Source organism: Myodes glareolus, chromosome 21, assembly GCF_982192425.1.
Source record: "Myodes glareolus chromosome 21, mMyoGla1.1, whole genome shotgun sequence".
NCBI classification, from domain to species: domain Eukaryota; kingdom Metazoa; phylum Chordata; class Mammalia; order Rodentia; family Cricetidae; genus Myodes; species Myodes glareolus.
This window is the reverse complement of record NC_142046.1, coordinates 19272257-19292307: the sequence shown is the minus strand read 5'-3', so window position 1 is coordinate 19292307 and position 20051 is coordinate 19272257. Positions and strand designations below refer to the sequence as shown.

Here is a 20051-nt window from a genome sequence, read left to right as displayed (position 1 = left end):
AACCACTCTTTCCAAAACCTTTTCTTGCCTCAAGATGAGACTTTCCCCATTAGCAGTCACCTACCATGCTCCATGCCTGTTGTAAGGAAGCTGCTTGTGGTTCCCAGTCGCCTGGCTAGTCTAGACCTGAAATAATCACGGCGATATACAGAGTAATAGGAATGAGCTAAATTAACATAAGAGCTAGCCAATAAGAAGGTAGAGCTAGGGGCTGGAGAGATGGCTCAGTGGTTAAGAGCATTGCCTGTTCTTCCAAAGGTCCTGAGTTCAATTCCCAGCAACCACATGGTGGCTCACAACCATCTGTAATCAGGTCTGGTGCCCTCTTCTGGTCTGCAGACATACACACAGACAGAATATTGTATACTAAATAAATAAATAAATAAATAAATAAATAAATAAATAAATAAGGTAGAGCTAATGGGCCACTCAGTGATTTAATTAACACAGTTTCTGTGTGATTATTTCGGGTCTAAGCTAGCCAGTTGGCCAGGCACCAACAAGCAGCAGTCCCCCTACTACACATGCCCAACGCCCAGGACTACAGAGAAGCTTTTCATGCTTCCCACACTGGACACTTCAGGCAATGGAATCACCTAGTGTGTGTCCTACACCCCTGGCTTCCTCCCCTGCCCAATTCCTCCACACTAGAGCAAAAACCAGAACTCTGATCCTTTATTTTATTTATTTAGTTTTGGTTTTCTGAGACCAAGTCCTCACTCTGTAGCTCTGGTTGGCCTGGAACTGGAAATGTAGACCAGGCTGGCCTCAAACTCACAGAAATCCTCCTGCCTCTGCCTCCCAAGTGCTGGGATGAAAGGCTTGCACTGCTATGCCTGGGCTGTTCCTTTATTTTTTTTTATTTACTTGTTCTATTCTGGGGATGAAAGCCAGGGCCTCCCATATGTTCCATAAGCCCTGCCCTGGGCCACCCAGCTGGAGTAGCAATTCTTCATCTGTTTCTGCTACACACTGTTTATCTTCCATCTGCGGGGTCCCCATCCTGGCTCTTGTGAACACTAATCTAGACCTTGGAGATGTGAGAATTCTTCCAGTCTTTTCGGAGGCTACCTGGAATCAGAGCTGCTGAGTTCCTTTAGCTCCCTCTTCCTCTTGCCTCCCCCACACATGCTGGAATCACAAATATGTTGTCCTGCAGTGTCCCGCGCTACGTCTCGCCAGCAAGAACCACGCGGTACACATAGGATCCTTCTGCAGAAAAGCTTTATGTCTCTTGGGAGCTAGAGCATAAGCCACATGGCGGAGACCCAGATAAGATGGAACCCATCCCTTATAAAGGAAACAGACCCTGCTTTGGACGTGTCATTCTTGGATTGGTCAACTGCTCCCAGTCCCAGGTGAAACCTTGGGAGTAGTGGAAAAATACCAACACGTGTGAGCTTTCTAGCTCACCTGGCGGTGCAGTGCCATCTATGGTGGAGAGTGTGGTTGCGGCCTTCTACACTGCAGCACTAGAGACAGAAGCCAGGGCTTTGTGGTCACTAGGCAAGCTCTCTGTCAACTGAGTCACATCCCTAACCACAGTCTCTTCCTTTTCATATGTGTTTGTGGGAGACAACGGCCCCTCGAACCATGGACTCCCATTCAGAAGTAACAAGGAGCACACCATGGGCACACTTGTACCATGCGCCATTTCAAAGGAGCCTTCATTGGACAGCTCTGGGGACATGAAGGTCCGCGGAGTAGAAGAGACATTTTAGGGGTTTCCTAGGGATCGAGTGGGGCATGATGGTGTTTCTGTGGAACAGAAAAAAATGTTCCACAACAGGTCCATGGTGGTGGATTACCCAAACCCAACTTCCCAGTGCTGGACCTGCCGCCAGTGCTCTTGGGACAGTGAACCCCTTTACTTGGTGCCCTGGAGTGGACATGGATCATCACACCTGTCCAAATCCAAGGATGCTCAGCACCTAGGCAATCCTCAAGCACAAAGTAGGTTCCGCATTGTGATGACCAAGTTCCTGTGGTGAGGGGCAGACACACAGAAATCTCTCCACTTGGCTCAGTTCTGCTGTGAACCTCAGTGAGGCTGATCTGTAGCCTGGGTGCCTCTCCCTGGGAGGTGGCTTGGAATGGAGCTTGCTGGTCTGTCAGTCTTCCAGACCCCCTGTCTGCAACCAAGGTATGTGTGACCGGCACCAGAGCTCCACAAATGCCAGATTTGGGGGCACCCTTTTTTATGTTTGTGAACATTAATCCAGCTGTGTCTTCCGAAGGCCAAACTCCTTCACAACCCAATCAATAAACAAACATTGATTCCAATTTTCATTGAAGAGGAAAATAAACAAGCTGTCCGTATCCTAGAGCAGCTTTCTCCAGCCACCTCTGGTCACAGGCTGGGCGCTTCTCCCAGAAGGAAGCAGCTGTGTCTCCCACCACACTCTCTCCAGGAACAGGGCAGAAATAGCTTATGACTCCGAAGGCCTTGCTGGGCTGGGACCTGGGCTTTGCATTGGGGCTCAGTGTTCCTGTGGCTGGTGAGGCTGGACAGTGGCCACTTTTCTCAAATGTAGTGTGGGCAGAACTCTGGAAGTGAACATTCTTCCCTTTTGTTGGATGATGTTTCTTCTCTCTCTTTTCTTTTAGGGTGAAAGGTCATTTATTTTTAAAAAAATTTTTAAAATTTTATGTGCGTTGGTGTTTTGCATGGGTGTCCCCTGGAACTGGAGTTACAGATAGTTATGAGCTGCCATGAGGGTGCTGGGAATTGAACCCAAGTCCTCTGGAAGAACAGTCTTCGCTCTTAACTGCTGAGCCATCGCTCCAGCCCCAGGATGTTGTTTTTTAAAAATTTACCTCTGTGTCTATGGCTAGGGACTATGGCCCTTCTACTGTGTAACAGAGACCCAGAGGAAGTCAGGAGAAGGTCAGGGGTCATTTCTGAGCCTGGCAGCCTGCTTCTGAATACCTTGCTTTCCTTGGTTTCCATATTTGGCCTGGACACACAGGAGAAAGGCCCTTTAGAGGCAACTGGGAGGGCCAGGATAGCTCACTCAAGCCACTGATTACCAGTTCCTCCCCATAGCTAATCAGTGTCCCAGTCAGCCTTCCACCAGCCCCCGCCACCCTCCAGCCCCCGCCACCCTCCAGCCCCCGCCACCCTCCAGTCCCCGCCACCCTCCAGCCCCCGCCACCCCCAGCCCCCGCCAGCCCCCGCCACCCACCAGCCTCTATCATTCACCAGCCCCTATCATTCACCAACATACTCTCACCGCCCCCCCCCCCCGCCCGCCTACTCACCAGCCAGACTCATCACCCTCTACCCACTCCACCAGCCTCCACCCACCAGTCCCCCACAGCTCCTGGACCACACGTGCCTGGCCCTGAAGCCTGAGCCAGGGGTTTCCGGCCATTGTCCAGACCAGAGCTGGCTCAGGAAGCTGCAATCCTCCGAAAAGGATGATAGTGGGGGAAGGGCTTGGGGACATCCTGACTGAGTCCAGAAGGGGCCATGTGGGATGGAATGGGGCTTGAGGGTGACTGTTCCTTGCTCACAGTGACTGCCAAGGGCTTAAAAAGGCTGGGTTTGCCACTTTTGCCTGGCAAAGCCCAGGCCCATCTCCATGTGATCGCCCTCAGGGCAAGTGAAGAGGGAAAAAGCAGGACCTAGGAGGACACTGGGGGAGCCCAGGAAGTCAGGCTGGAGGCGGCGAAGAGACCTGGCCTCAAGGCTTCTGGCTTGAGATCCTAGCACTTGAATCCTAGAATGGGGGGGGGGGGCGATGGCAGGGGCTTGGAGTGAGCAGAGGCCAACACTAGCCACACACAGCTCGGGGGACTTGTGTTCTATACAACGGTATGGCTGTATACACAAAGCAGTGGCTTGTTTCAGCCACGGGCCCCACCTGGCATGACGAGGGTTGGGAGAGCACCAACATCCACGTGATACAAAGACTGGGTGAATGGAGCTTGGCATTCCCTAAGATGAAGAAACGGGACTGGAAAGGGTGGGGTTGTGGCTGAGACTACACAGGGACCTGGGGTTCTCAGGACCCTAGCGGAACCCTGAGCACAGGCCTGACTGGAACTGGTGTTGTCCCCACACAAGGTCTGCTCCCCAACCCTCACCCATCCCGGATAAGGAGAACGTGGTCCCCAGGGCCGCAGCTGCCCTGGAGTACAGCAGCAGAACAGCAAGAAATTCTTAAAGGCAAAAATTCCGGGAATCATCCTTGGGGGTTGATGGTAGGTCCTAGTCTGGCCAGCTTACTAACCACAGTAGGCCCCTGCTAGGATTTGCTCCCCTGGGGTCTGCAGAAGGACACCCTATGTATTTGGCCCTTGGAGGTATGGCAGAGGCTGGTTCTAGGACCCAGCAGAGCCTGTGCCCGCTTCTAGTCCACTCAGCCAGGGCTCTGACCTTGGCTCCTTACCCAGCCCTGATACCCTGTCCAGTCAGAACTGTCACTCCTACCAGGACTTTGGATGCTGGGATTCCTTGCTCCACTGGCCACCTCTCCTGTAGGTGAACTTGATAGTGGGGCCCACAGTCACTGCCAGTTCACTTTGCCCGCCCCAGGGCAGGGACTTGGGCCAGTTTCTCTCTAGGTCTCGGTGCCCCAGCTACAGCAAGGTGTGATGTTATTCCTCAAGAGCATTACAGGGAGTGTGGTGGTGTGCATGGTTGTATCTGTGCCTGGCCCAGAGGAGGTCACAGCAGCAGCAGCAGCAGCGGTGGTAACTCCCTCACTTTAACCCCTGTACAGTCATCCTGACGGAATGGCGCACTGTCTCTACCAGCTGCCTCAGCCTCACTAGCTCCTCCAGATCCCCTCGAGATGGCCAGAGGCTGTGGATCGTAGATGGGGCAATGCTATGGAAAACAGCTGGGACTAGCCCTTTAAGAGAATCAGATACAGACTGGCGTTTGACCCCTGGCCTCCCAGCCCAGATGCATGGTCACAAAAGGTTGTCTGTGGTCTGAAAAACCACCGACGCCAGGTTCAGAACAACTAAAGGAGGCCATGGTCCATAGGTAAATGGACTCACCGTGTGCTCTAGCCGTTTAATGGAATGTGGCTCAACCAGAACGAAGCTATGATTCATGCTGCAACCTGGAAGAAACGGAAAAACTGTGATAGCAAAGAGGGTAGACACAATAAGTACTGTCCCGGTGGGGCTACTCTCTAGAGACAGAGACTGTATTAGAGGGTTACCTGGGGCCTGGGGATGGCCTGGCAGAACAACTGGAGCTCTCTTAAGGTGGGGACAGTACTCTAGTACTCTAGAATTGCCTATGATAACGGTCACACAAGCTCCGATTGTCCCCAGCACATTGGATCTTACACGCTAATGGGTGGACCATGCTTGTGAACATCCTCTTGATAAATTTGCTGTGCTACAAAGAGGAACCCATCTGCTAGCCCCAGCCTGGCCCCTTGTGAGCTCTCTTCCCGGGCTGCCTAGGGCTGTGAACCAGTGTTACAAGGAGCCCAGGGCTCTCTCTTTGTCAGTGGTGTCCACCCTCAACAGCCCTGCCACACCATGGGCAGCCAGAGTCAACATCCTTGAGGAATTAGGAAAGTGGGATTGGGAGGTGACACACGCTGCCTGTAGCCAGAGCCAGGGCTGGGCGCAGCATTTCCAGGAGACCCTGTTTGCTGTCTGCAGGCAAAGCGCTAGCGGAGAGTTGGAGTGGGGGAGTAGTCGATGCCTCAGGACCCAGAAACCTCCGCTTCTGCTCTCCCCCATCCTCAGTTTACCCACAGATGAAGAAAACCCTGACCCGCCAAGGACTGAGATCAGACTCTGCACCCCTGCTTCCCACCATGGAGCTTTGGGCTTTTCCTCAGGAAAAGAACTCAAGCTAAATTTATGTCAAAGACCCCTCAGGCTCACAGAAGGAGAGGTCAGGCTTCCTGCAGCCCCAGGCCCTGACGTAGTTCCCTTTCCCCCTCAATGGTGCTTCCATTGTTCTCAGGGGCCCAGATTCCCCATCACCCAACACACACACTTCCTGTTTCCTGGCCCAGAGGAAACAGAGATTTCTGGCGGGCCACAGATACAGCCCCCCCCCTCCAACTTTTAAAGGATATTAAAAATAACAAGAATAGACAGCTTGAAGCTGAGTGGCATGGGTGCTGGAGGCGAGAGGAATCTTAGGGCCGACATCCAGCCTTTGAATTTGGGACCCTGGGTCTGTAATCATAGTAGCGGGGCTGAAGATTCCCCACCCTCCCCAATACTCCTGATACTCTCCACACTCCGACCTGGTGTATGGGGAAACCTCCGTGGCCCACAATAGTCTCACAAGATGGACACTGACTCATCCCTGCCTCCCCTGACCGCTGTGGCCAACTGGCTGTCACCAGGTAGAGAGTTCTCTACCCCCTCCCCATGCTGGCAGAGACTGGGGAAGCTTCAGCCCTGGCATCCTAGACCCAGTAGTGGCAGGCTTTGTGGCCTTGAACAGCCTTTCCCTTGGGGCTTTGGTGTGAGACAGCTCCTCCCCTCCAGACGTGGCCAGCAGCACAGAGCCTGCCTGTAGGCCTGACCTTCTAGTTTCTCTCTCACCCTGCTTCTGAGTGTCCACTCTGGTTCCCTCTACCAGGGTGAGAAGAAAAGCACAGGATGGCCCTAAATGGGGGCTGGGATGCTGACCCAACTGCTAGTTCCATTGACGTGACCCAGGACCTGAGTTCTTGGGTACTTCCCTTTCTACCCTGGAGATAGAGTATTTTTTCCCTGTGGTTAAGGTCTGGGTTGCCCATCCATGAAGGTCAGCAAATTGGGGTAGGAGGAGCCTAGATCCTAGAAGAAGCTGACATAGTCAGAGACATCTCCTGCCTCTTCACAGCACAGTCCACGACACTTCTCTCTCTCTTTCCTTCCTCCGTTCCTTCATGATGTTTCTGTCACAGAGCTGCAGACTCTGGCCTGCTCCTCCTGAGTCCCCAGCACTGAGTGAGGAGCGTGGGGATCTTCTTGGGGAAATGAATCTCTTCTTAGGGTGGGATTCTGTGACTCAAGTCCCGACACGAACGAAGCAATAGTATGCACTTCCACTGTAAACTCAGCAGAACAGCTAAGAGGACTGCAGAGGGGCCCCGGCACTCCTAACGGTACAGGGAGCGCCGCCCCACAGTTTCTGCCTTTCCTGGAACCAATAACCTCCCAGTGACGGCCTAGGTGCGGAGAATACACAGATACTCAGGTCTGGGGAAAGTCTGGGCTCGGGAAGAGGCCCCACAAATCATAGCAGTGCGTGTGGGTAAACGCTGGGCTATGCCGCCACGGGCTGCAGTGTGACCCGAGTGGGGAGTGAACACGCTGACCGAGTGAGCATGGCACCTGTGGGTCTCGTGACACACCACAGGCCTATAGGGGTCAGGCCGGTGGGCAACCTTGACTGTGGCAGTGGGGGTTCTGTCTCCAGCCTGGGTCACTGGCAACAGGGCTGTGTTTGTAAAAGCACTCATGCCTGCCCTTGCTATAGTACCGATACCCGGTAACGTCAAGTGGCCACCAGCCCGGTGGGGCTTTCACTCTTTCCGTATCTGCACTGCACTGCTTTTGTTCCCCCAAGCACCCCGGTCCCTATCCTGCTCCTTGGAGGGTGGGACAGGACCCACGCAAGTAGCCCATGCACCTTCGTCCTGAATGTGGAGTGTGGAGAGAAGCTTTAGCAGAGTAGAGGAAGTAGCTCTGCTTCCGGCCCTCTGAAGCCTTGTGAGACATGAGCATGATGGGCAGGGAATCTACCGAGGCCCAGGAGGGCCTTGGTGACTTGCAGGTCGGGGACAGTGACAGGTGGAGGATGGCAGTTCCTGGCACTCTTTCCAGGGAAAGATGATGGGGAAATAGTGTAGGCCGAATGGGGAGCGGTTGTGGACACCTCCCAGCCATGGGACACTTGGAGGGCCAAACAGGGAGCCCATGGACAGTTCTCAGCCTCTGGCCTACACACGAGTGCAGAGCATGAGAAAGGTCGCCATGGATGTATGGCGGTCTCCAGGAAAGGAGCTATGAGGAGGCAGGACCAAGCGTCCCCCAACAACCGCCACTATTTATGCTTGTTCCCTACGTGCAGGGCTTGTTCCCATCTCCTGGTTCACTTCTGTGAGCTTCTGCAGTCTCAGCTGACTGGGGGAATTTTCAAGAAAGAATCCTGGACCCAACAGGACCCATGCCTGATGGCGGGCTAGCGCTGGGAGGGGTAGGGAATGGAAGCTCAGGTCGTGCCACAGACTCCATTTCTGTTTATCTAAGCCCTTTCTTCCCTCTGTTTAGCTCAACGGTGGACTAACTATTGGTCCATGCGGCACCTTACCCGGCCATGTCCTTTCCAGCCCTCAGTGAGGACTGACCATTCAGCATCCTTTGATGGGAAGTTGGGCCTAGGCTTGGCTGACAGAGCCATCCTGTCCCTAGGCCAGCCACCAAGCGGGGAGATAAACAGGAAGCCCCATTTCTCTTCTGTGCAGTATGCTGGTCTTTCCTTCCTGAGGTGCAGCTGGCTCATACGTCTGTTCCTGCTGCCCCTCGGTCTTGTACTCTCCAAGATGCCCATGCAGGCCTCTGCCGAGACCTAGGTCCTCCCTCTCCTGGGGCCAGACATTCAGCGGTGAGGAGTCCAAGGAGAGTCCTGGGAGACCAGAAAGCCTCTGTTCAGTCCCTGTCCCTGCACCCTACCTGGCCTGTGGGAAGGTAAGGCAACCATGGTCCTGGTAACCATCAACCTCAGAGCATGAACAGGTAGGCTAGGAGGTAGTTGAGATACGCGGGGAAACTGAGGCACAGTGTGGGGGAGTAGTTTCCTGACTATAGCAGTTCCTGCCTTCAGTGACGCTTTAAACAGGGTTGGGCTCCTGGCCCAGGGCTTTAGGCCCAGATATGGGCTGTGCCCATCTGGTCTCCAGTCTGCAGGAGCTGTGGGAGACGGGTGTGTGGGTGTGGGTGCCCTAGTGGCAGTGGGTGATGGCAGACCTGAGTAGGAGGTGCTTCTGGCTCCTTCCAGCCTGTGTGACTATAAACAAGCTTCACCGTGAAAAGAGAGGCCTGAAGCAGTAGGCACTCCGGGGTGAAGAGGGGAGTCCCTGATCTCCCTAGAGAGCTCCTTCTGCAGCTCCAGGGGCCTGTCAATCTACTCTTACTCCTCTCCTTGTATCCACTCCTTTTTCTGTCCCTGCCGTGCCCAGTGTCCAGGTGAGACTCCAGCCTGCCCTCTCGATCTGTCCCTGGGATTGAGGGATGTCTGTGAGTCATCACCCATGCTGGGATTCAGGTGACAGTGTGGGGGCAAAGCTGGCACACTGGGACTCTGAACCAAGGATCTCTTTTCTTGGTCATCCGTCTTGACCAGTTTGAGATAGGGGAAGGCAGAGTAGTCAGGAGAGGAAGGCGGACACACAGACAACAGACTAGCAAGACCACCCCCACTGGCTTGCGGTCCTTCACAGGTCTCCACAGGCAGACCCACGGGACTGGTTTGGAGCCTGTCTCCACACCTGTAAGTTCGGCAGTTTCCCTAAGCACTGAGCACCAGTAGGAGGGTGGATCACAACTCTGCAACCTCAGCCACTGCTGGCCCAGCCAAGTCTGATGACGAGGGAAGGAGGGAAGGAGGGAAGGAGGGAAGGAGGGGGCTGCTCCTGAGCTAACCTGTTTCATCTCTGGTCCACTTCAGTGCTCACCTGGCCAAGTCTCTTTCCTCTATGAGCCTCAGTTTCCCTTTCAGTACACAAAGCATCTGGACCTAACCAGTCCAATGTTCACTGATCCTTTTGTGGACGAGGGAAAGGCAGATGGCTCAGCACACAAGCTGGGATACAGAGGGGCAGGCCCAGGTGACGTGAGAGAGGGATACTCTGGCCCTTGTGGACAGTATGAGCCCTTGGGTGAACGGAGAGTCCAAGAAGAGCAAGGCAGTGGAGGGCTGAGGGTGGGACCAGTGTGTGTGCTTGGAGGAGGAGGTGGGAACGGGGTCTTCATTTTGCAGGTCTGAATTTAAGACAAGAACACTTTCTAAAATCTATCTCTAGACATTCAGACCAGCAACATTTGGATGCCATGAGCCCCTTTAACCATCATGACTCTGTTGTTGACCAACACCTCTCCTGTCCCTTTGGGACAAATGGGGAAACTGAGCTCTGGGAGAAGTGTATCATCCTAATTGACTGGAGCTCTGTTCCCTGCCCACAGGCTGAGTCCTTCAGCAGTCTCCTCCCCTGGCCGGGTTAGAGGGAGGGTGCTGATGGTGCAGGGTGGGGGCAGCATCTCCAACCCAACACTCCACCAGGAAGCCCCCAGGCTTTCCCTACCTCCATCCTAGCCCAAGGTGTCCGCTGGGTGGGGTGGGAGAGTGTTAACACAGAGAAAAGATGCCCTGACATCATCGGGCAGGCTGGTACCATTAGGGACCGTCAGGGGTGAAAAAGTTTCACTCTGGGTGCCCTCAGTTACCAAGATCTGGGCTTGTTCTTGGCAGCTGCCCAGCCCTTGGCACCGCATTCCTCCCATCCACTTCCACAGGGCCTCTGTGCCTGACGCGAGTCTTCCACTGCTGAGTGTCACACTGGGAACCGGGACCCTAGGGAATGACGGAGCCTCACTTTTGCCACCAAACGACCTCTCTCCCTCTCACAGCCTGCTGGGGCTAAGGGAGGGGAGGAGAGGCTAAGAGCACCCTTTGCTCCCCAGGTCGTAGGGATAGTCATCCCAGAGCCCCCGTGTCAACTGGGCCTGGAGGCTTTCAGCTACATCTGCCTGCACACCTCTGGAGACAGGGGGCTGGCTCACTGTCAGCCTGGGCAGCTCTCCTGGAAAGAAAGCCTGGGACCTAGGAGAGTCTGAGCTGAGTCTGAGCCGGTGTTTGACCCAGTCCTGGGCCTTGGGAGCCACAGAACAAGCTCTTCTCAGACCATCTGCCTGGCCTACTTCCAATTCCCATCCAACTGTACACCCCCAGCATGTGTCCTGGTCACGCTCCAGTGGGGGCAGGCTTCCCCTTTCAGGTACCTACTCGGTGTCACATCCATTTAGGGAGCAACCAAGCTCCTGTGTCCCAAAGGACCATGGAGTCTTATGGTCCTGCTACCTCTGTGTAATGGGAAGGACCTGGTCACATTTTCTGTTTCACACCTTCACTAGCCAGGTTGTCCCTGAACACAGGCTGGGTCTCTGGCTGCTTCAGGGCTAGACCCTGGAGTCCCAGGGGAACAACAACCCCCTCCTCCACAGTTTGGTCAGTCCCCCTCCCTTAATGCCCCCCTCAGCCCCTTGGCCTCCTGTTTGTTCGCTGACGGATCCCTGTTATCAGCAGAGAACACACACAGGAAGTCCGGCGGGAAGGGCCCATCCCAATCCCGATTTACACGGGATGGAGCATAAAAAGCCACCCTTCCTTGCTCGGGAGGAGCCTCTGGGCACCAGCAGGCTGCTGTGCGGGCCACGAGGAAGGCTGAAGCTGACAGGACAAGGAAGGCAGACCTTAAGAGGGGTCTTGGGCAGCAGACGCTCCCTTGAAGGGCAGGGTGCGTGACTGACTCATGGAGGCAGCAGAGATGGCCAAGGCCAGGCCTGGGCGGCATCAGGTATGCAGGATGGCCCTGCAGGGTAGAAAGTGGGTGGTGTGGGTCTTGAGTGTCCCAGGACCCAAATGAGATGGCTGTAGTACCCATCAGCTGGGTCCGCTCAACTGTGAGGTATGCTCTCCTCACTGTTAGCCGTTCCCATCTAGCTGAGGAGACCTTACGGCCTGTCAGCCCAGCACTTGTTCTGGGTGGCTCAGCCAGGACTCCACACCTCAGCCCTGGATGCCCAGCAGCATGAAACCAACCCATGCAAGAATAAGTTGAGAGCAGCTTGGCACCCCACCCACCTGCCTCCTGGCCCCACTCTTTCTCTTGAGAGGATCCCCTGGCTAGGCGTCAGAGCTCAGCCCCGTAGGACCCTCTGGTCAAGGCTTATGTCCTCTACTCAGCTAAGACAGGGCTGTGATCTCTTAAGCTTGCACTCTTGGGGAATGGGGATGCTGGCCAGGAAATTAGTCTCTAGAGTGGGAACCCAAAAGCCACGTTGTAACCAGGATGAGCTATGCACATCAAGGGGCACAGAATGGGGCGAGGATGAGCCCATCTCTTTTGGGCTTCAGGCTTAGGGACAGCTTTATGAGGTGCAGTTGGGGTCACCTGGGTGATCTTATCGGTCCATCTTGGCTCCTGGTGAAGCCTCTTGTGCTCCCTCTGCCTAGGGCCCCCCAAACCATAGAGGGGCTTCTTGGACCTTCCCTCCAGTCAGGGGCATCTCTGGGAAGCACACCTTTTTCAGACTAGAAGATGGTTAGGTCTCCGCCTAGGTAAATTCAGGCAGAGAAGACCACTAAGAGCTACCTAAGTTGCCCTCTGCCAACAGACAGTGGAGAGAGACCCGCTGGCCAAAGGTTCAGATGACGACAGCTCCAGGAACCAAAATGGGGCGAGGGCAAAAGCTGCGCAGGGTTCTCCCCGCCTTGGCATCAGGTGCAGGTGTTTACTGCTGAGACTGAGGGATAAATGTCTGTATGGGTTTGGGGGGCAGGAGACCCAGGAACCCCATTTAGAACAATAGTCCCATTTGACAGGAGGAGTTCTAGAGCAGGGTGGTAGCCAATGAACAGAGGCGAGACCTTGTTCAGAAATCCCTCCCTTCGGCTCCTGTGCACCAACCAAGGCGGGCCAGACCAGAACTCTGAGCTGCCGGGCCTTTCCTGTTAGTGTATAGTCTGCACACTGCACTCGGCTTCTTGAGGGGAAGGGGTCACCCGTTCTACTCAGCAGGGTCACATTTGACCGATGGTGGGGAGCTCGGTAGATCAAGCCCATGCTTTCTGTGGTCAGGGGCTGCTTCTGCGAACCAGGCCAGATTAACCTGGGACATGATGGGTAAACAGAAGGGTTTGCAGGTCGAAACATAGCTATACGGAAGCTTGGACTCCAAGCTTCTTCCCAGGCCCTGGACACGAGAGTAAGCAAGGCCCCAATTTGTTCTCCATTTCCGACCCACAGCCTCCAGAAGTGGCAAGACGCTGGCTGTTCCATCTGCTCATAAGAACAGCTGCCACCGGTGCCCAGGGGATGACTGGAGGCCGGACCACAGGTGAGTCCCCCGCTCTTCTGGACAGCAGTCAGGAGCCCTGCTTTGCAGGGAGCATGTCCAGAAAAATATGTTAACCCAGACATGGCTGGGGTTGGAAAAACTGACTAGGTTTATGCACCTTCAGAGCTAGGATAATCCCAAAGGTAATAGAATTGCAGAAGGAATTCAGAAATGGAGACTGGGAAAGAGGAAAAATGACCAATTCAGAAGTCTGGGGGGCAGAGGGAGGGCCTCTGTCAGCTTATAGGAGGAGCATCAGGGCTGGTTCTGACTATCTTGAATAAGGCAGTGACAAGGGGTGTCAAGAGAGATCCCTGGCAGGTCTCCCCACGTAAAGGCCCATGGCTGCCAAGGAGGCTTGTGGTTCTCATCTGGGCTCTGCCCAGTGATCTCAGACTAGTACTGGGGCTGGGTGTGTCATGATGCCCACCCTTTGCAGGGCTGCAGGACTAGTCTGACTTCACCTCTTGTCTGGCATCTAGTTGCCTGGTCAGCTGTAGTTTTTTTAATACCACCCAGGAGCATCAGTCAGGAGAGTTAGCCAAGTCCTTGTGGGAGACATTCACGACTTCCTGACTCCTAGGACCTATTTAGTCCTATGTCCCCAGAAGCCACTCGATCCTGCTGCAGGGCTGGGGACAGTCAGGATGCACAAAGGGGGCTCGAGTGACAGCACTCAGAGGCTGGATTGTATTTAGACCACTAGGGTCTGGTTTACTCGCTACAAAGCTCTTGGGATCCTCTGCTGCTGAGACTCAGTTTTCCCATCTGCTAAATGGGGACTAACGGAACTGGGAGCCCATGGGGAGGGGGTAGGGCTCCCGCTAAGGCAGCAGGTGGGGCGGGGCCGAGGGCGGGGCTGGGCGGGACTGGGGGCCCCCAACAGCGCGGCGGCTGCGGCGGCGCGTGCGCGCCCCGGACCGCGCGGTGAGTGCGGAGGGAGCCGGGGGATCGGGGCGCTGGGGGCAGGGGTACGGAGGCAGCCCAGGCGGACCTGGGGTGACCGGGACTGTCGGGTGCCAAGCTCGGGGTAGGTCACCCAGGCGACGCCGAGCGATCGCTGGGACCCGAGAGGTGAGCGCGCCGGAGCTGCGGCTGGGCCGCGCACGGACCCCACGCCCCAGCCCGGGTCCTGCAGCCTCCAGAAAAATGAGCCCAGGGGCCTTGAGAAATGGCGACCCCTGCTGGCTGCCGAAGCGCCTTTCCCCCTTACCCATCCTGGCCATGCGACCTCCACCATGGTTGCAGTACCCCCACAGTTTAGCTCAGGGGTCGTCCTAGGGGGTTGTCACACTCTGCCCCTACCGCCAAGGAGCCTGGAAAGGGGCAGGGGCAAGGCCGTGGAGAGGACGCCCCCATCGAGTCTCTCTGGTCTCTCCACACCAATCCGTGGGTGCTGATGTCCAGACACTTGTCCCCTCTTCCTACGGTGTCCAAGTCCCTCTTCTGGTTAATCTCCGCCATTGGGGGCTGCTGAGCGGTAGGTGGAGAGGGAAGATGGCTGCTAGAGTCCATGGTGATACTTGAGGGTTCATGATTACTTGTCAACTTGAAGGCCACACCACAGCCTGTGCCTGATTCATGGCAGGGGGCACATAGTGGCTGAACACCAAAGGAAATGAGCTGCCGGCCCAGTGTTGTGCTGACCTCTTCTGGCCTTGGGCAAAACATGACTTTTCAAAATTGCTTCTCTTGTTTTAAAACACAGTTCTCTTTCTAGACAGCCTATCCTAGGAAGGTGCTGTGGACTAAGATTTGTGGGGGCAATAACATCTGGAGAGGAACCCTCCGGGCCCCAGGGGCTAGGCACACAGGGATTGGAAACGTCTGACCCCCTCTCGCCCATGTCATATACTGGCTTATATCTCTTTCTAGGCACCATTCCCCAGGGCCATCCCATATTTGCTTGGCATGATAATGCCTGCCCCCTGAGGGTGCTCTCCCTTCAGGGTTAATTTTCCCAAGCTGGTTCAGATAGACTGCAGGACACACACCTGCCACGATATTTCCCTATAGTCTTCTTGCCCCCACGTTAAGTCTCCATGACTCATCTGGAAGCTCTCTGCCCTCCTTCAACGGATAGGGGGTACAGAAAGCAGGCTCCCTATCACTTTCCTGCCTATGACTGTGGTGTAGGACCGAGTGGACTCGGAGTAGCCCTGAGAAGTAGGCAGGGGCTTGCTCTCCCCATGAAGAGGGGCTGAGCTAGCGACCAGAGCTCAGTAATCATTTAATACCATCACTGATGGGGACAGAGGGGCCTCAGATATCCGAGGGGTGCTCATAGAAAGGGATTACCTCAGGCGCCTTCCCACCTGTCTCCTGGCCCATTCCTTTGGGGTAGGGGGTCTCTAGGGCCGTGCTGGGCCTGGGGAGGGGGGAGCTGCCCCTTTAGGAAGCACCTTGAGCTGAGCCCTGCCAGCCTCCCACACTCTTGACTCTGTTCTGGACAGTGGGACAGCTGCCCCTCCCCCTTTGCACAGGGCTGACTCAGTCCCTTTGGCATTGTCACAGACCATTAAATCTGGGCTTGGGGTTTCTTGCATTCCTCACCAGCCTTCCTGCTCCCTAACACACAGCCGGAAGAAGGCTGGAGATGAGCTCTGAAGACATGCTGGGGGGGGGGGGGATCCCATTATGCCCCAGATGTGAGCACAATAGAGCCACTGCCCTGGCAGCTGGGAGGTGTTTATACGCATACTCTATCCAAGAGTGCTATCCCCTGCAAGCTGTTAACCCCCTCGCTGGCCAGAACATGCACACCTACAGGTAGTAGATATTATGAAATCCAGACTGCCTTGGGGGCTTGCTGAGCATTTCACAAAAAAAACCCTAAGTCCAAAAGGACCACAAGGGATTGGAAGTCTCTTCCACAGATGGTGGAAGATACAGGAAAAACCCTCAGTCCAACTTGAGGTCTAGGTAGGGGAGGACTGGCTTAGTTGCCAAGGCCCCACCCAGAACCTGGCTTCTGGGTTTTGCACCTAATCCTAGCAGGATTCAGGTTCCTCCTGCCCTAAGAGTCCTGGTCAGCAGGCCTAGTTCTCCGTGTTTGGTGAGGGGCCAACTTGACTGGTAGAGATGGGCCAGAGGCAGGAGAGAGCTGGCATTGCCTTTGGATGCTGTCCCCTGGAGTAATGGTGGCTTCAGCACCCAGTAAGTGGGTACAGACTCTGCTGGAAGCCTGGGATGAGAGTACCATAGGGGATTGACAGGACCCAACCTTTTTCCTTAGGCCGCCAAAAGAAGGCTACTCCGCTTAGAGACGCAGACCATGTGGGGCTCCCAACAGCTGCTTGTGGCATGGTGTCTAGTGTTGGCAGCAGGTGGTACTGAGCATGTCTACAGGCCCAGGTGAGCAAGGGCTTGGGTCTTGGGGTGCTGGAGTCATGTCCAGAGCCCCTCAACCCTGCCCAAGGTGGGCCCCAATCCTTGGAGATAACTCCCTGTGGGCTCCAGCTGAAGATCCTGGTCACAGCAACATTGGGAAGCCCCCATGCCTCATGTTTCCATGTACCTGGGCTTGGAGCGTCCTAGCTCTGGTCCCCCTCCTGACCCCATCCCCTATAGCCGCAGAGTGTGTGCCGTGGGAGTTCCCGGAGGCCCTGTCTTGCCTGTCTTGGAGTCCTTTGTGCAACGTGTCTATCAGCCTTTCCTCACCACTTGTGATGGGCACCGAGCTTGCAGCACTTACCGGTGAGTGCCCATTGCCCATCCCCCTATCGCCACACAGGAGCAATCAGTCCTTGGAGCCCAAGAGCCTGCCTCACCCTGAGCCGGGGAGCTGAGGCCAAAGCAGTAAGGCATTCTTGACATCAGCGATCAAGGTGGCCTCTCAGCTTTGGAGGCTGGTACCCAAGGATGCCCAGCATTGTCCTCTGAGAGGATGCCGCCTCAAAGGGCATCCCCCACATGTATAGGGGCTTCTCATCACATCTGTACTCTACTTTCAGAGTTTACGCTTTCCTTCCCAGCATTGCTAGCTAGAAGTCCTTATTCACAGGGTCACTGTCCATGTGGGCAATCCGATGTCCCATCAGGCTAACAGAACAACCTGAGCAGCACAGGACACAGCCAAGAGGGCAGGTCCTTGTTCTGATGTGGGCAACTCAGCCTCCTCCCTGAGGAGGAGCACCCAAGGAAGGCCTAGGTGCATGAGCTCCGCCTCTGGCTCAAGATGGCGAGATTTCAGAGACTTCTGGACCTCCAAAATTACGGGAGTGCTGGAGTCAGAGAGCAACTTTAGCACCAGGGGCCCAGAGCCCAGGAAGCAAAGCAAGCCAGGTTCTAGCCAGCTCTGAAGTGGCTACTGCAGGGGCCAGCCCTGTGCTACTTCCTGGGCCTGTATGTCTGTCATCAGAAGCTTGGTGGATCGAGTGGCACACACAGGTGTATGCTGACCCTGTCTGTGCCAAGCGAGCTGGGCCTTGGAAAGGGAACCTCTGAGACCCTGGGAGTGATGCTGGCTAGATATCCCCCAAAGATGAGGGGGACAGGGTTCATTGTACCTAAAGAAGGCCTGGCCTGGACCACCCATGTTGGGCCCCTCTGAACCACATCTGTTCACCACAGAACCGTCTACCGGACTGCCTATCGCCGCCGCAGCCCTGGGCCGACTCCCGCCAGGCCTCGCTATGCCTGCTGCCCCGGTTGGAAGAGGACCAGCGGGCTCCCTGGGGCTTGTGGAGCAGGTGAGGGCAGTGTGCAGTGTCTGATGTGTGAGACCCCGCTTCCAACTGCCCAGCAGAAGCCCTGCTGCCTTCTGCCCCCACAAGCAGTGCATTCTTGCTGTAGGGTAACCCTTCCCTTGCTGCCATAGGCTCTGGAGACCCTCCAGAGCTGGTGACAGACTGGCCTCTTCTACCCACAGCCATATGCCAGCCTCCATGTGGGAATGGAGGGAGTTGCATCCGCCCAGGCCACTGCCGCTGCCCTGTGGGATGGCAGGGAGATACTTGCCAGATAGGTAAGCCCCACTCGTCTTGAAGGAGAGGTCTTCTTAGTGCCTTGTGGATCCTAGGTTACTGCTGTCTGGCGTGGGTTTCCGCTGATAGGTGGGTCTTAACAGGGGTCTGTGGCCAGGCCCTTGCCTTCTGAAGACACTAGATCGACACCTTCATTTCCCACAGATGTGGATGAATGCAGTACCGGAGAGGCCAGTTGTCCCCAGCGTTGTGTCAATACCGTGGGCAGTTACTGGTGCCAGTGCTGGGAGGGGCAAAGCCCATCTGCAGATGGAATGCATTGCCTGCCCAAGGAGGGGCCCTCTCTGGTGGCCCCAAACCCCACAACAGGTAATCTTGCTTTTCCACCCTGCTGCGACAGACTCGGGTGGTTATTAGGTTTTGAGCGCCGTTCTGTGGTTGAGCTGAGCGTGGGGGACACAGAGGGCAGCTAGCCCTGCATGGAGGTCAGCACTATGCTGTGAGGCAGGAAGGAGGTTCCTTGTCTGGGTGGAAGGGGCCACTTCCCTCCGAAGAGGTTTCTAGAAGGTACTGTAGGGGAGATAAGGCACACCTGGAGCCTCCTCTCAGCCAGTTGCATGAAAGAGAGCCTGGAGACCCCGTCTTTGCTGGTGACGGCACATTATTACTTTTGGTACGCGCTGTGACACTTCAAACTCGTACCGTGAGTAATAATGCGTTGTCAGCAGCCCAGCACCAGGAGCGCGGCGGACCTGGGTAAGGACCACCATTGGCATGTGAGACCCAAGACCTCAGCGCCCAGAGACCTCGCATCCCCAGGCTCTGCTCCCACAGCCGTGGCAGCAGACATAGGTCTTCCTAAAGCTAAAGAGCTCATTGGGGGCAGGGGCAGGAAACTCCCCTGATCAGCACCCGGATCTGCCCCCCAGGAGTGGACAGCATGGTGAGGGAGGAGGTGCACAGGCTGCGGTCCCGGGTTGATGTCCTGGAGCAGGTGAGGCTTTGTTGGGAGTGGCTCTCGCTGTTGTCCAGACCCCATAGTCTCTGGGGCTGTGGTTCCAAACCATGGGGTGGTTGGAGGTTCTACGGGGGAAGGGCTGTAGGGGTTCTGGCTTTCTTACCACGCTAGGCAGCACTGTGTGGGATTCGCCAGCCTGGAAGGAACTGAGGTTCAGAGCCCACTTAGCCGGTTATACTTGCTGTCTTGCAAGTCTCATCAAGCCACAGGCCCCATGACCCTCCAAGCTTATCTCTGGGGTCCCAGGACCTTTTAGCTAGGTTGTGGGTATGTTGTACACCTGTGTCTGCTTAGCCTTTGGGCTCCCTCTATTACAGGGCCCCTGCTGCTACAGCTTAGTAGCAGCTTACATTCTCATGGAATAGAGGTTAAGAGGGGTCACCTGGCTTTTTGCAACTTCCTTTACAGAAACTGCAGTTGGTGCTGGCCCCACTGCACAGCCTGGCCTCTCGGGCCACAGAGCATGGGCTGCAAGACCCTGGCAGCCTGCTGACCCACTCCTTCCAGCAGCTGGACCGCATTGATTCACTGAGTGAGCAGGTCTCCTTCTTGGAGGAGCAGCTGGGGTCCTGTGAGTGCCACACCTCCCCGCCCAGAGATCCCAGGGAACCCATGGGGTGGATGGAACTACCGCTGGGGGTGGGCAGATTTGCAAATTTGCACCCTCCTTCCTTTCCTGCTCTAGGTTCTTGCAAAAAAGATCTGTGATGGTATCTCACCTCCCAGGCTGGACTGAGCTGCCGCCGCTACGTCCCCTTCCAGTCAGACTTCAGGTGCTATTTGGTGGTGCCTGTGAGCAAAAGGCCCTCTTTCTCAGGAGGTTCCTAGGACAGGTGCATGGGGAGTGGGGTCTTTCCAGAAAAGGTACGAGAGCACCCTGTCCAGAGGTGAGGTCAGGATTGTCCCCATCTTTGTCATAATAAAGTTGGGACTTAAGCTGCTGTTGGTGGGTGAATTGGGACTGGGCGTGCCCTGTACTCCTCCTGCCCTGGAGGCTTCAGGTAAAGCGAACT

General features: G+C 55.6%; 1 protein-coding gene and 1 long non-coding RNA gene across 7 annotated transcripts; one reads left to right on the top strand and one right to left on the bottom strand.

Moving 5' to 3' along the window:
• Positions 1-1207: 1207 nt before the first annotated feature.
• On the bottom strand, positions 1208-5801 carry LOC148118680 (uncharacterized). Its single transcript, XR_015735847.1, has 2 exons — positions 5011-5801; positions 1208-2957 (listed from the first exon to the last, which is right to left on the bottom strand). It is a non-coding gene; the product is annotated as an uncharacterized LOC148118680 (long non-coding RNA).
• A 2654-nt stretch (positions 5802-8455) lies between these two features.
• On the top strand, positions 8456-19974 carry Egfl7 (EGF like domain multiple 7). Of its 6 annotated transcripts, none has more exons than XM_048452749.3 (10): positions 8456-8667; positions 13005-13095; positions 16331-16449; positions 16666-16791; positions 17668-17786; positions 17966-18061; positions 18225-18389; positions 18950-19014; positions 19447-19609; positions 19724-19974. In XM_048452749.3, the coding sequence occupies exons 3-10, from the start codon at positions 16370-16372 to the stop codon at positions 19744-19746; spliced, it is 837 nt and encodes a 278-aa protein (XP_048308706.3). In that variant the 5' UTR covers positions 8456-8667; positions 13005-13095; positions 16331-16369; the 3' UTR covers positions 19747-19974. The 6 variants fall into 6 exon arrangements, with proteins under 6 accessions (XP_048308706.3, XP_085537631.2, XP_048308705.3 ...); XM_048452748.3 differs by lacking the exon at positions 8456-8667 and adding an exon at positions 11368-11552; XM_085681502.2 differs by lacking the exon at positions 8456-8667 and adding an exon at positions 11373-11492.
• Positions 19975-20051: the final 77 nt, after the last annotated feature.